The sequence below is a fragment of the Ptychodera flava genome, chromosome 21 (assembly GCF_041260155.1).
Source record: "Ptychodera flava strain L36383 chromosome 21, AS_Pfla_20210202, whole genome shotgun sequence".
Classification (NCBI taxonomy): domain Eukaryota; kingdom Metazoa; phylum Hemichordata; class Enteropneusta; family Ptychoderidae; genus Ptychodera; species Ptychodera flava.
This window is the reverse complement of record NC_091948.1, coordinates 14149246-14165795: the sequence shown is the minus strand read 5'-3', so window position 1 is coordinate 14165795 and position 16550 is coordinate 14149246. Positions and strand designations below refer to the sequence as shown.

General features: G+C 42.1%; 1 protein-coding gene across 1 annotated transcript in view; it reads left to right on the top strand.

The window, feature by feature from the left end:
- Positions 1 to 16550, top strand: part of LOC139122217 (fibrillin-2-like) — a 120102-nt gene that overhangs the window by 78081 nt on the left and 25471 nt on the right. Inside the window, 4 exon segments of the mRNA XM_070687641.1 lie at positions 1857 to 1985; positions 2533 to 2661; positions 4257 to 4379; positions 16023 to 16148. Coding sequence (XP_070543742.1) covers positions 1857 to 1985; positions 2533 to 2661; positions 4257 to 4379; positions 16023 to 16148 — 507 coding nt within the window.

Sequence of the window (16550 nt, the reverse complement as noted above, 5' to 3'; positions counted from 1 at the left end):
TAGTTATTGAAATATCTAGCTCTCATAAAATTTTGGAGGGTGTTGTGTGCATAATTAGTGGTCATTTGCATAATTGATGAATTTGTGCAATTGGCTGTAAGAATTATCTGATGTAGTTGCCCCCAAACCGTTCTATTGTCTTACCATGCTGAAGATTTGGTGATATGGCTAACGGATATGAGCTCCTTTGCATAATTTTGCACTTTTTGGTCATTTGCATAATTAATGAATTTGTGCAATTGGCTAAAAGAATTGTATGACCAACTGTGATGTAGTTGCCCTCAAACTGTTCTATTGTCTTACCATGCTGAAGATTTGGTGATACTGCTAACAGATATGAGCTTCTTTGCATAATTTTACAATTTATCGTCGTTTACATAATTAATGAATTTGTGCAATTGACTAAAAGAATTATATGACCAACTGTGATGTAGTTGCTCTCAAACTGTTCTATTGTCTTACCATGCTGAAGATTTGGTGATATGACTAAAAGATATGAGCTTCTTTGCATAATTTTACAATTTATGGTCATTTACATAATTAATGAATTTGTGCAATTGACTAAAAGAATTATATGACCAACTGTGATGTAGTTGCTCTCAAATTGTTCTATTGTCTTACCATGCTGAAGATTTGGTGATATGACTAAAAGATATGAGCTTCTTTGCATAATTTTACAATTTATGGTCATTTACATAATTAATGAATTTGTGCAATTGACTAAAAGAATTATATGACCAACTGTGATGTAGTTGCTCTCAAATTGTTCTATTGTCTTACCATGCTGAAGATTTGGTGATATGACTAACAGATATGAGCTTCTTTGCATAATTTTACAATTTTTGGTCATTTTCTTAACCCTTTGCACCCTGGCCCCCTGGTGACTTATGACATCATGCGGACATTTCTGTCCGATCCGGGGTCAAAGGGTTAATTGATGAATTTGTGCAATTGGCTAAAAGAATTATATGACCAACTGTGATGTAGTCGCTCTCACATTGTTCTATTGTCTTACCATGCTGAAGATTTGGTGATATGACTAACAGATATGAGCTCCTTTGCATAATTTTACAAATTATTTAACACTTGACCACAAATCAAATTCAATGCACTGAATTGACATGGCCATTTTGTTTTAATTTTTGTTTGTTGAGAGCCAGTATTGTGACATAAGTGGACTGATTTCAATGGTACTTCTCAAAAGGACAGTACCATGACATTCAGATGCATCTCAGTTTATCTCAAAATGCCATTCGATATTGCAGCCTGGCAGCCATTTTCTTTTTTAATATTTGTGCTTCCAGAGCCATTACTCAGACATGACTAGATTGATTTAATACAAACTTGACACAAACATGTAGTATGATGACATACATCTGCTTGTCATCATGTTTTGCAATACAATTAGATGCGTATGCTTGGTGGCAATTTTGTTTTGATTTTGTCAGTGTCAAGCCAGTGCCCAGACATGCCAAGACAGCTCAATCAAGCTTGTACCTTTGGAAATGTGAGATGAGGTATCAGTCTGGATGGCGATGATTTCAGTAACTGTAATTGATCATGTGATATGATCCAATATGGCCATTGGGCGGCCATTTTGTTTTAATTTTTGTCAGGCTGAAGCCATAACTTAAATGTACACTACAAGCCCAGTTCCATTTAAACTTTGCACAAAGACAAGGTGTTTTGACTTTATATACCTTTGCTGCCCAGTCACACATTCTAATTGGTGCATAGAATTTTGATTACAATACAGTTACATCTGTATGATCACGTAAATTACTGGTAGGGGACTTTGTCATTTACGATGACTGTTTTTAAAGTAACTTTGATAAGATTGAAATTTCTTTTTCCAGATGTTGATGAATGCCTTGAGGGAATGGCTAATTGCTATTCTACTGCAATATGTGTCAATGAGCCTGGAAGTTTCAGATGTGATTGTGAGGCTGGTAAGCGATTGACATCAGATAAGCGAAGCTGTATAGGTAAGTTATTTATTTGGTAGCATAAAATGACTGTGGTAATTGTCCAACCATGAATTAGTGTAGTTTTATTATATGCACTCATTCATCACCCCCTAAATACAGGTAGAAAATGTTTACATATTTATCAATTATGCCATAAATAAATAGGTAAATAAAATCAATGAAAAAATAAAAAAAATAAATAAAGGAATAATTGTTATTTAGTTTTGTTTAATTCTTTGTATTTACAATGAATGAATATTAATTGCTCATTCAATAGATGTTTGAATTGTCTAGTTGGAAGGTATATTGAAAATGGGAACAAAATTAAAAGAGGACCTCATTTAGATTTGTTTGTGTGGTGATAAAGTTGGCTTAAAAGATTAAGCCAAGTATATTCATCATTGGTCAAAGCACCTTCTCTAAAGCTGCTAGTCTGACAGCTTCTAAGTTTAGTATGTTAATGTTAAATCAGTTCTGATCAAATTAGAGTACATTGTCACTGATGTTTTTTTTGTTTTGTGCATTAGTATCAGTCCAACACTACTGCCTGTTTTCCTTCCCCCAGATATTAATGAATGTGAGGAAAACCCAGACATCTGTGGAGAGGGATCATGCTTTGATATAATGGGTTCTTACCTCTGTTTCTGTAATCCTGGATATGAAGTGATCACATCACCCAACAGGACATGTGTAGGTAAGCTTGAAATGTACCAGCTTAAGTAGAGATTATCAAGGGCAAGCAAGTGTATTTGGTAGTAGATATGCTTGTCTTGGGAAAAAGTGATATACTTTGCATGTTAAAATCACTGTGTGAACCTTGTAATATGGCAAAACATGATAAGAATATGATATTTCAAATGTTATGCTTTAGGATAAATCCAACAAGTTAAGGGCATGTCTCATGTTTTAACATTTGTCAAGAGGAACTATACATACTTGTGCAAACACTCTTCCTGCTTACTGACTGCAATTCCAGCTATTGTTAGGTTTCATTTTTTAGTTTATAATTAATCATTTAGGGCCAGAGTCTTCTATTTTATATTATAACACGCCACATGCTCATTCTGTGTCGCGATTTGCCAGAATACGTCACGTGACGAAAAAATAGATACGTCTAGTCCCCACAGAATCTACAAAAGTGACATCAGAGGGTATTTTTTGAAAAGCTGTTTCCCTAGGGAAATGGTTTGAACCAATTTGGAAAAGTGCCCTGTCACGTGCAACAATGGCAGGTGATTAGAACGTGATGTGCGTCCGGGATGAGCGGCGAGCATCTCTCTAAAACAGATTTTCCAACATTCCAACAGTGTAGGAACTTGAACAGCTCATGACGATAAAGATTTAAGTGCAACTAAGGATGTCGCTAGGTATGCTTAGAATATTTTTTGAAGGAAAGTGGTACCACGTACAACTGTAACCGCTGTGGAAATAAAGCCAAGTAAACTTGTCACAATGGATTTTAGCGGTGCAAAATATCAAAACACATTAAAAACTATAACATAATACAACATGAGTGAGTGGTGTGTTATAAAACACTTATAACCTGGTCTTTATTCGGGCTATAGTGCCTGTTTATTACCCCTCGTGGCCGTATGTTACCAGAAACACATTGCAATACCCCTCGGCCCACGGCCTAGGGCCATAGCGATGTGTTTCTGGTAACATAGGGCCCCTCTGGGTAATAAACAGGCGCTATAGCCCTCATGACCAGGTAATAGGTGTTTAATATGAACCCTGGTTTGAGCTAACCAGATGGATATATGCACACACGGCGTATTGAAATGTACTGTCCAGGGCATATTATAATGTAACATACAGCACACTGGTGATAAACCTACTGTAGGGATTGATAGATGGCCAGGGAAGGGCAGGAGCCTTACAGAGCAAATTCATTCATCTATAAAGAGACATTTTTGAAAGGAAAATAGCTTACAGAAATTAGGGTATAACGGGTCAATCAAATGTAGCTGATGTAAAAGGTGAATTCCATGCTAGGAAAAGTTAAATATTTCAAATATTCTCTAAAATCAGAGAATTCCATTCTGTTGTGCCATGTAGTAAGATGTTCAGTATAGTACTCTCTTTGGCTCAAAATATCAAACTAGTTAGTGAAGTGTGTGATCTTGAACACATATACACATCTCAGATTTTTCTAACTTTTTCTTGTCTGCTACTTTGTTGGACCCACATATTATGTATACATTATGTAATCTGTTATGAGCCTCAGGGATTACTTGTAGCCACATACAGACTGAAAATTGATATGACACTTTTCATCTTATTTTACAGATAAGGATGAATGTGCTATTGAACCTCCAATATGTGTCAACGGTGAGTGTGTTAACACCGTCGGACGTTTTGATTGCAACTGCTACGATGGATATGAACTGACTGATAATAACGACTGCAGAGGTAGGAATTTCTTTCAACTCCTTCTTTGTGTGTTCCTTTATTCTGCTTATTTGAAATACTCACCCAGTTACTATCGGGAAATAACCCTTGGGGCTCCATTTATGCAAGATTAAAACTTGAACTTCCTGCCTAGACTTCCTGTGACGTAGTCACTGGACTCCCTAAGTTACTCAGTTATAATTCTTGCACGACTGTCTATGACAGCTCCGTACGGCTCCCGCAAGTTTTTCGTCGCCGTGGCTGCCTTATTCCGCTCAGGATCGACAGCTAAGTGGCAATTTCCCTTTTTGGGTACCTTCTTCGTTGTTGTCAATCGTTTTTCCGCTTTTTTGTTCTCTCAACGAGTTCTTGAACGTTTTCACGTGTCAGCCTTTTTGGCTATTGTGTTACGCCACGTGTTCCATAGCTTAGACGCTCTGTACTGTATTGTTCATCGGCGTTTATTTCACGGCCGAGTAGTTATACAGTCTACATTTTCTAGTGATCCTATTCTCAGTGTTCCTTGAAAATTCTTTATTGTTCTTTGAGTCATCACTCGTTTCGTTTTTTGTCATGGATTTTTCCTATCGAACGTGTGATTGTAAGCAGCAGTTCTCGCTGCAGGACGGACATGAATTATGCTCCAGTTGTCGAGAATGCACAAGGAGTCAACCTTGTGACATTTGTTTGACTTGGACGCAGGATGAATGGTCTAATTTCGCTCCCTCGCTTGACGACGTCACCCCGGACATCCCCGGGGCTGACCCGTCAGTTTCTGAGTCGCGAGTTTTGGTTGGAATGCACCGTGCTCATTCGGCTGGTGACACCAACACAGAAATTAGTTCCGTTCAGGGTGGACGACCTCCTAAGACAACGGAGGCTTTGTCCGACCCACAACAGGTAAGTGATGTCCGTCCGTCATTGAATGTTACCGAAGGGACGGTTAATCCCGGTGAAACAACGCAATTGATTTCCACCGCGGGTTCTAATCTGCCCGGTTTCGCGCCAAGCGAGACCACGCCACGTATCTCTGGGCAAGCTGCGGCCGGTACGGGGGGTCCTGGACTTCTGCACACTAATCAGATTGTCCAGGGGCCAATCCCGCAACAGGGCGGGATAATACCAGCTGGAGCACGATTAGGTCTCCCTAATCTCAACCAGGCTACAGTGGGCGGGGTTCCTGGTCATATGTACACTACTCAGATGAACCAGGGACTTTTACCACAGCCGGGTGGGGCAAACCAGTCATACACTGCCCAACCTAGGGATCAGATGGGCCATTCTAACATCAACCAATATTCTACACAGTACCACGGTTCGATGTTTGCCCCTAATGGACCACATCAAGGCCCTTACCAAGGAAGTTTCCAACAAGCCGGCACTTTTCAGCCGTATGGAAACTATCCTCCCTTTTTCCAACCGGGCACGTATTATCAGCCCCCAGGTTGGAATTACTTTAACCCAGTTGCCCCTGGGCAACAGCTACAGTATCATCACCCAGCCTGGATGAATGTTACACAGCCGGGTTTCAACAACCGAGCCCTAACGTGGGTACAGGGCTTCCTGCTGAACGCACTTGTCCCACGGGGCCTCCACCGGTACAGAGCCGCTCGTCTTCGACGGGCAAACAGACTGTTGCTCGTTCGACTCATAAGTTGGTTTCCGCGGGCAAGGGACGTCGTGGTGTTAAGCGCATGCATACGTCCCCTGCTGGCGTGAGTCGTCCTGGTGCCCCTTGTGACGGGCCCTCAGTGTCGACGAATACCGGACGGCCTAGCGCAACAGGGCAGCCTTCAGCGGTTCAAACCGGTTCTCAGGTAGTGCCCATTGCTGCAAGACCTAGAAAGTCTCAATCCCATGACACTCGTAAGCGCCACTCGACCCCAGTGTCAAGCGATGAGGATAGCGAGGATGGCTTAGCGCCCACATCGCACTCTCGGAATATTGGCGTTGACCTTGACAGTATGTCCGTCCACGCTCCCTCTGAGGATCATGATTTGGACGGTCATGAGTCAGACGCAGCAGCGCCCCAATCAGTTGCCAGCGATGCTAGGTCAACTCGAGGAGAGGGGGACGCGGAGGAATCACAGTCTTATGTCGAAGATTCAGTTGAAAAGACATCAGACAGTTATTTCCGTCGCTGCTACGGATATATCTATGAGACATTTGGGGAGGAGTGTCCTCTGCCTCCTCCACCACCTCGGCCTGAATCTCATGTGTTGTCGTATGTCAACCCAACAGAGAAACAGACCGAACCTCGTTCTTTGCCCAACTCTCTCGCGCTTAAAACCGCACTAACGAAAGTTCAGAACGAGATTGCGGGGAACAATGCTAACACCCTGCCGTTACCTATTGGTAAGTTACCGGCAGCGTCCAACCTCATGCGCAATAAACGATATAAGACGCATGACTCATTATTCACAGCCGGCCTCCCTAAATTGGATGCAGATGCCGGTAAGGTGGATAATCAAGCTGGCTCGTTTAAATCTGTCACGATTGACCGCGCCTTATTGCAAGTAGTGGGTCAGTCTGTCAACGCGACAGTAAGGACGCTCTCTCATTTGGACTGGCTTGTGGCTCAATTGGTACGTATTACCGAGTCCACTGATCACCCAGACCAATTTGCGGATTTGACTCGAGCCGTGGGAAACACCCTCGTGCATGGCCTCGAGTTTTCCGTTCGTAGTCATGCTATGCTACAGTTATTGGAGCGTGATGCGTTTCTAAATCGCCCTTCGGTCCAATTAACTGACGAGCTTAAAGCCAGGGCCCGGGTCGTGCCCTTGGATCCTAAGGCTCTATTCGCGGGCAAGCTCGCGGAATTTGCCAAAGAGGCCACCAAAGATGTTCAGAGTAACGCTTGGCTATTTGGTCGGGAGGGGCGAAAGTTGGACGGCACTGGGGCTACACGCCCGAAACAGTCCTCCAAGAAATCTAAGCCCAAGGGTAAGGCACAGTCCAAGTCATTTCGTACTCGTGCCCAACCCTATGACAAGGACAATAGAAATAAGGCTAAGAAGCAATTTTCAACGTCCACTTCGTCAAATGCGGGCCCCAAAGGTCAGCGCTCCTGACGCCCTAATAAGACTACCGCCCATTCCGTCGCCAGACATTTCGGTGGGAGGGCGTCTTCGTCACTTCGCCACCGAGTGGCAGAAAGTGACAAACGACCATTGGGTATTGTCAGTGGTCCAAGACGGGTACAAACCAGTTTTCTCGACCGACCCCCCTCTGGCGTGGGACCCACCGTGTTTCGCCCGCCAGACAAGCCCATACTCGTCGGCAATGGCCGAAGCAGTGCAAGGGCTGATGTCAAAAAACGCGGTGCGAATTGTACACCCCACCGTAGACGGCCCGGGGTTTTACAACCATTTCTTCCTCGTCCCAAAAAAGACGGGGGGGGGTGGCGGCCGATTCTCAACCTACGACCACTAAATCGGTTTCTGCAAGTAGAATCGTTCTCCATGGAAACCACTCAGTCCATTCTAGCCGCGGTACAGCCCGGCGATTGGATGGTCTCCATAGACCTCAAAGACGCGTACTTTCATATCGCAATTCACAAGGATTTTCGAAAGTACCTGCGGTTCTCAATAAACGGGATTGTTTACGAGTACATAGTTCTCCCTTTTGGCCTAGCATCAGCACCTCGCGTGTTTACCAGAGTAGTGCTGGAGCTAATAGGGTTCATCCACCGCCAATCCGTCAGAACACATCCGTATCTCGACGATTGGTTAATACCCCATCAGCGAAGAGACGTACTCGAAACACATCTCACCCTGGTCTGGTCAGTTCTCCTCCGCCCGGGTTCATTCCGAGTGTCGAGAAGTCAACTCTCACCCCTTCCCGCGACATGGCGTTTATTGGGATGAGGCTCATTACTCACTCAGGGATTGTTTGCCCAACCCAGGAACGAGTGGACAGACTGTTAGCTGTTATCAACTCTATCCTGCCACGTCCATCTATCCCGGTCAAGCTCCTGCTGGAAGCTATCGGCATGATGGTCTCTATGCTTGCAATCATCCCCTGGGGGCGCCTTCGCCTTCGACCGATCCAACTGTATTTGTTGGCACTTTGGCGCCCCACTCGACAGCCGATTATTCATGTTATTCGCGTGAGACCAGCTCTCCGTGCCCACCTAGAATGGTGGCTGGACACAGAGAATTTGCTGAAGGGCGTTCCCCTGCGGGTACCACCGCCCACTCAGTTTTTGTTCACGGACGCCTCCACCACCGGTTGGGGAGCGCACCTGGACGAACTGACAGCATCGGGCAGTTGGTCGAACAACCAACGGGAGCGCCACATCAATTGGCTAGAACTCCAAGCGGTGTTCCTGGCGCTCAAACGCTTTCAGCTGTCAGTAGCCAACCAGCATGTCCTGGTCAATACAGACAATGCTACAGTGGTTGCCTACATAAACAAGATGGGAGGGACCAGATCCCCAACACTGTGTTACCTGGCATGGGACTTATTCATGTGGTGCAAGGAACACAACATCCGCCTTCGAGCTCGTCACCTGCCCGGCAAGCGGAATCACATTGCCGACGCCCTATCTCGGGATCGAAAAGTGATTCCGACGGAATGGGAAATTCCCCAGGAAATTGCCAACAGGATTTTCGCAATTTGGGGAACACCCATGGCAGACTTGTTTGTGACGTTCAAGAACCGCAAACTACCTCTGTTTGTGTCGCCGGTCCCGGACCACAGAGCCTTGGCGGTCGACGCACTGTCAATGTCATGGAGGAACCTGCTCCTGTATGCGTTCCCTCCATTGCCTCTCTTGCCACTAGTTCTACGGAAAATAGCAGACGAGGTCACCACCGTGATACTAGTAGCACCAGCATGGCCCAAACGGTCATGGTATCCGATGCTGCTGGATCTGTTAGTAGAGCGCCCTCTGGAGCTACCCCTCCGCGAGGACCTACTATTCCAGGGTCCACAGCTGGTTCATCCCGACCCAGGCGTGTTCAGACTTCACGCATTCAAGTTGTCGAGCAATCCCTCGTTGCGAGCGGATTTTCTCGAGCAGCTGCCGCCACCATCGCTAGACCTCAGAGAGCCAGCACCTTGGCAACTTACGAGGACAAGTGGTCAAAATTCTGTGATTGGTGTGGTAAACAGAGTGTTGATCCGCTCAAAGTCTCTGTTAGCCAATTAGCTGAATTCTTTCTATTTTTACATAATGACAAATATTCTCCCCGAGCACCTTGTCTGTTTATCGCACTTCCATCGCAGCGACGATCAGAAGTGTCGGGGGCCCGGATTTTAGTCACAATACAGCCTTGACTGCAATGCTCAAGAATTTTAAAATTGAGAGACCCCCTGTGCGGCGTTTGGTCCCTCAATGGAGTTTATCTTTGGTTCTGAGTGGCCTACAACGGCCTCCATTTGAACCATTGGAATCTATCAGTTTAAAGGCACTTACCCTAAAACTGTTTTTCTTGTAGCACTAGCATCTGGCAGTCGCAGGAGCGAGATTCATGCTTTTGGTGCCACAGATGGGTTGTTGACTATTACCAAGACGGAAGCAGTCTTGCGTACTAGACCGGGTTTCTTGGCTAAGAATCAAGTACTGGGTGCTAAAACCACCCCGGTTACTATTAAAGCTCTTGACTCGCTGACAGGCCCAGACCCTCAAGAGCGTCGATTATGCCCGGTTCGTTGTCTTCGTTGGTATTTAAAACGAACCGAGTCCTTTCGTGCGGGGAGAGTTAGACTTTTTCTACCTATTCCCCCCGCTTCCTCACAGGACATTTCCAAGTCTACCATTTCAAATTGGATTACGAAAACGGTCCGTTGGACGTATAATGAAAGTTCAGAAACTGACCGTCGCCTTACCAGAGTAACAGCCCATGAGGTTAGGGCTCTCTCTGCTTCTTGGTGTATTCGGCCGGTATTCCTGCGGACGATGTCCTTCGCGCAGGTACATGGCGATCACCTAACTCATTTGTCAGTTTCTATCTTCGGGACATGGCATCAGAATCGGACGGTTTGTTTTCCCTTGGTCCGCTTTCTGTAGGCCAACAGGTTATCCCTGGTAATAAATACTAGTTTCCCCGCCTCCTAAGGTCTGTGGGATTCTGTGTTTTTCCCGATAGTAACTGGGTGAGTATTTCAAATAAGCAGAATTGAAGTTTATACCTAAACTAATTTCTGCTATTCAACTCCTTCTTTGTGTGTTCCTTTATTTTCTTTTCTCAAGGTAATATTTTCTTCAGCCTATGGCTATTATTTAATTTTTCAAGAATATACTGCCAATGATTTAGAATCAGACAAGCCCAAGAGTCAGTTAGTAATGAAACATACCAACTACTTTGTGTTAGTTCAAGTGTATCTAAAACCTTTTCAGACATCAATAATTCTGAAATGTGACACAAAAATGACGATGATCTTTTGAGGTAGAAAGTACCTTAGGGACCGATATTCAGATTCTCAGATTTTTATAAACATTTCTTGTCTGTTGCTTTTTGGACTCGCTCTGAAACTTTTGGAGTAAATGAAGTTTTCAGCATCTTGCTTTTGAGAAAATCATAAATGTAATTCCCCTATAGAGTTTAACCAAGGTAGGGTGGCCATTTTGAATTTCAAATGGCAATAAATTTTAGGTAATCTGTTTCTCTAATCCCAAAATTTAAACAATGACCCCTGATTTTTATCCTTGATTAAAACAGAGAATGATTTTAAGGTTTATCTTGAGCAAAGTATGAACAAAAGTTTAAAAATTTCAGTTTCAAGGCACACTCTACCTGAAAGACTGATAAGATTACAGATACTAACACACCCATGAAGATAAAACTTTTCTAGGATTGTCTATCACAAATGAAAGGAGTCAGGAACTTCCATTGTGTTGTTTGTGCAGCTTGAAATTGACAGCATTTACAATCCACCTAAAGTAGCATAATGTAAGGTAGATTTCTTGATATAGACATCAACCATTAGTGCAGAAAGGCATGTAAATTTTAACTTTCCCAAATCAAAATTTAGCAGTGCATTCAAAGTATGGTGAAATAAACCAAACTATGTTGCCTGATGTAACTTTTGAATGTAAGAACTTTTATTGCCAATTAAAATTTGCCATTTTGTTACATAGTTATTCAAGAATGAAATGTGAAAATTTCCAAACAGTCTGATGCAGCCAGAGTGGAGTTACATGTATATTCTATAGAAACTTTGAAAACAGGACAACAAAGAAGCCAGGAAATCGGGTGATTTGCAAACATCTGCATAAATTTACACTTCTTTCTTTCCCAATTTATAACTGCCTGTCATGCTAACGCCATCAATATTGGGTGAACAAGTCACTGAAAATTGAGTGAAAATTTAAAAACGTGATTTGGGGCAAAAAATGCTGTTTAAAGGCCCTGTAGCTGTAACTCGAAAAAAATTGTCGACCTGAAAAAGGCTTTCTTTTTTCTCTGATTTTCTTTAAATTCTGCAGATTTAAAGGATATAGTCGTTTACCACTGAAAAATTGGACAAGTTAATTTAAATTTTAACCGTTATTTTGATTTCCCGCCATTTTTAAAAATTTGTAATATTACAAAAAAAAACATAGCACATGGTGTCCCAGTTGAAAACATTCATCAGTATGCATTATATTGGACTACTCTGTTGTTTCTGTGAAGATCTCAAGGCATATATGCACTGCGTACTGTGTTTTTGCTTTATTTGCATGAGGGCGCCATTTTATGTTTGGGCAAACATATATTATTTATCTTGCTCAAAATTGCACATGTAGTCCAGGTTGACAGTTTATTCTACCTGTATAGACACCCCTGAATGAGTACATTCCCATGAACTTGTTTTAGTTTGGAAGTAAAATCACAAAAATAATGCGAAAAAGATACAGCTATCGGGCCTTTAATGTTCAACACCCAATGTCTTTTGAGGTCACGAGTCGTTCATATATGCAGAAACATTCAGCCATTTACGATGCAGCAGTTTGTAATTCTAATGTCATACTACATATCTTTGAGATGTCATATTGTCATCGTAAAATCAGTGATGACTGTAATTCCTCAATGGTTGTCCCAAAGATATTGTTGTACAGTTGAATAATATGCAGCAGTAAAGATACCACTTAGGTAGCACACAGTGGTAGGTTTACATTTAACCTTTGTACAATACCGTATGTGGACCAAAAAAAATTCAGGACATTCTCTTTAATTGTCAGAACAAAAATCAGAGTCTTTATGATAAACAAGTTGATAAGAAAGCAAATTACCAAAACTTTACTGATAATTGAAATCCTGACTAGTTTCCACTTTCCTGATCAACTCCATTGCAAAAACAATCCTTTAATTAGTCCCCACGGACACCGTCCGGGGGGACTTATAGGTTTGGTCATGTCCGTGCGTGCGTGCGTGCGTGCGTGCGTGCGTGCGTCCGTTCACGCAGATATCTCTGAGATGCCTGGAGCGATTTTATTCAAACTTGGTACAAGGATTACTTCATATGTCATACAGATGCACGTCAATTTGTTTTGTGATACGATCCAATATGGCCGCCAGGCGGCCATTTTATTACGATTTTTTCATGTACACAGCCATAACTCAGGCATGTTCCAACAGATTTTATTCAAAGGTGGTACAAGGACATTGACCAATGTCATAGATATGCACGCCAATTTGTTTTGTGATACGATCCAATATGGCCGCCAGGCGGCCATTTTATTACGATTTTTTCATGTACAGAGCCATTACTCAGGCATGTTTCAATCGATTTTATTCAGAGTTGGTACAAGGACATTGACCAATGTCATAGATATGCACGCCAATTTGTTTTGTGATACGATCCAATATGGCCGCCAGGCGGCCATTTTATTACGATTTTTTCATGTACAAAGCCATTACTCAGGCTCGTTTCAACCGATTTTATTCAAAGTTGGTACAAGCTTATTGACAAATGTCATAGCTGTGCACGGCAATCTGTTTTGTGATACAATCCAAAATGGCCGCTGTGCGGCCATTTTATTACGATTTTTTCATGTACAGAGCCATAACTCAGGCATATCTCAACCGTTTTTATTAGTCCCCGCGGACGAAGTCCGGCGGGGACTTATAGATTGGGTCCCGTCCGTGTGTCCGTCCGTCCGTCCGTCCGTCCGTCGTCCGTCCGTCCGTCCGTCATCAGCAGTTTCTCAGACACTGCTAAACTGATTTTGTTCAAACTTGGCACAAAGGCACAGCACTATGACGTACAGATGCACGTCGATTTATTTTGTGATACGATCCAATATGGGCGCGAGGCGGCAATTTTATTGCGATTTTTCATGTCTTTGGACCATAACTCAGACATCCTTGAGCACATTCTGCTCAAACTTGGCACAAAGGCAAAAAATTATGGCTTTCATATCCATGTACAATTATTTTGCGATATGTTTCAATATGGGCGCGTGGCGGCCATTTTGTTGCGATTTTTCATGTATTTGGACCATTACTCAGACATCCTTGAGCACATTCTGCTCAAACTTGGCACAAAGGCATAACACTATGGCTTTCATATTCCTGTCAAATTATTTCGCAATATGTTCCAATATGGGCGCGTGGCGGCCATTTTGTTGCGATTTTTCATGTCTTTGGACCATAACTCAGACATCCTTGAACAGATTCAGTTCAAACTTGCCACAAAGGTATAACACTATGATCTACATATGCATGTCAATTTATTTTGTGATACAATCCAATATGGCCATGAGGTGGCCATTTTGTTTGCGATTTTTCGTGTCTTTGAACCATAACTTAAAGATCCGTGAACCGATTCTGTTCAAACTTGACACAAAGGCATAACACTATGTCCTACATATGCATGTCAAATTATATTGCGATACAATCCAATATGGGCGTGAGGCGGCCATTTTGTTGTGTTTTTCATGTCTTTGAACCATAACTCAGACACCCTTGAACCGATTCTGTTCAAATTTGGCACAAAAGCAAAATATTATGTCCTTCATATGAACACCAATTTACTTCGTGATGTGATCCAATATGGCTGACAGGCGGCCATATTTTTGCGATTTTTTCATGTCTTTGAACCATAACTCAAACATCCTTGAACAGATTTGGTTCAAACTTGGCACAAAGGCAAAGCACAATGGCATACATATGCATGTATCAATTAAGCTTGCGATAGGATCCAATATGGCTGCAGAACTGCCATTTTGTTGGAATTTTGCATGTCTTTTAATCGTAATTCATAGGTCATTACACCCATTTTGTCCAAACTTGGCACAAAGATCAAGCACTATGGTACACATATACATGTCAATTTACTTCGTGACATGTTCCAATATGGCTGCCAGATTGTCATTTTTTCCAATATTGCTGTCAGATGGTCATTTTTGGATTTTTTCATGTCTTTGAGGCTTAATCATATGCAAATATTCTTTAACCAATGTTGTTGAGACTTGGTACAAAGATAAAGTACTATGGCATACATATGCATGTCTACTAATTTTGTGCTATGATCCATATGGTCAATAGACAGCCATTTGATTTCAATTTTGGTGTGATTTTTTTATGTCTTTGAAACATAAACATAGGTCACTGTCCCTCGATGGACTGATTTTGTTCAAACATGATACAAAGATAAAATACTATGGCTGCATTCTTGTGCACATTAATTTGTTTCATTATATGATCCGAAATGGCTGATTACAACAACATACCCGATCCCATACCATTTTGAAAATTCCACCAAACCATGTGTATAGTATGTGCCATCATGACACTGGAGGCAGTAGGGGCATCGTTATGTGTGATGTAATCAAAAGTTCCTTGAGTGGTCATTACCGGCAGAGATGAGTCATTTATTGAACGTTCCTCAGATTACTTTATTATGCAAGTCACAGGCCTGTAGTACCCGTTGCATCAATGTCATTCCACAGCTACCTAGACCACAGCTACCTAGACACCAAAGATTATAACAAAATGGACAAGCGGGGACTGTGTCATCAACGATGACTTGTTCAAAGCTGGTACAAGGACATTGACCTATGTCATACATATGCACGTCAATCTGTTTTGTGATACGATCCAATATGGCCACCAGGCGGCCATTTTATTACAATGTTTCATGTACAGAGCCATTTCTCAGGCATATCCGCATGTTTCGACCAATTTTATTCAAAGTTGGTACAAGGACATCGACCAATGTCATAGCTATGCACATCAATTTGTTTTGTGATGCGATCCAATATGGCCACTGTGCGACCATTTTGTTACGATTTTTCATGTCCTGAACCATAACTCAGACATGTATCAAGCGAATTCGTTCAAAAGTATTTTTATCACAGACCTAATGAAGAGGACTCTATCCTCTCTGAGGACCTGTAATCAAAATACCCATTAACAAGTGGGGACTGTGTCATCAACGATGACTGTTTGATATAAGCCAGGTAGTGACAGCTTGATTCCCCTGTATTGTACCCCTTCAATACTTGGTTAACCATTTTTTTGGTTGTTTTTTTGCACCTGGCGGTTCTTCTAGTAGTTTGGGGAAATTGTCACTTCCTAACCTAAATTAGTTTAGGTATAAACTACAATTCTGTAGGCCACCAAAGTAGCATAAGATTTTGAGAGTCTGAAAATCCGTCCTGCAGCTGCACTGTGCCACAATTTGTGTTGATCAACCCTGTAACTAGTGATAATTACTTGATTCTTCCTTCAGATGTCAATGAGTGTGAAACTATACCAGGTATATGTGAGAATGGTGATTGTATTAATGAAGATGGCAGCTTCATCTGTGTCTGCTTACCTGGCTTTGTCTTAAATGAAGATGGAGATGGATGTGTTGGTAAGTGTTTTGATTACTTTGAAAGATGAAGTTAGAGTACCGGTAACAGTAACACAGTCACTGAAATTCATGCAAGAGCTTTATTTGTCAGAGGCAATGGGTCCAAAAGCACTTTTTTTACAATTATAAAATTATTATAATGACAAGTTATTTTTCAAAGGTTGACTTTGAAGTTAGATATTTTGTGCATGGTTAAGAAAAGCAGAGCAAATGATTGTTAGCAAATTCAAACAATTGAAAAAAACAGTACAATCACATTACAGTGGACCTCCCAAACATTTAGTTAAGCTTTTACACATGCATGTGACAGAATGTATATTCATGTGCACTGTACTGTCACAGAAGGAGCTTCACATATCTCTTTACACTTTTGAATTCATTTTACTTTTCTTTTCACAAGTT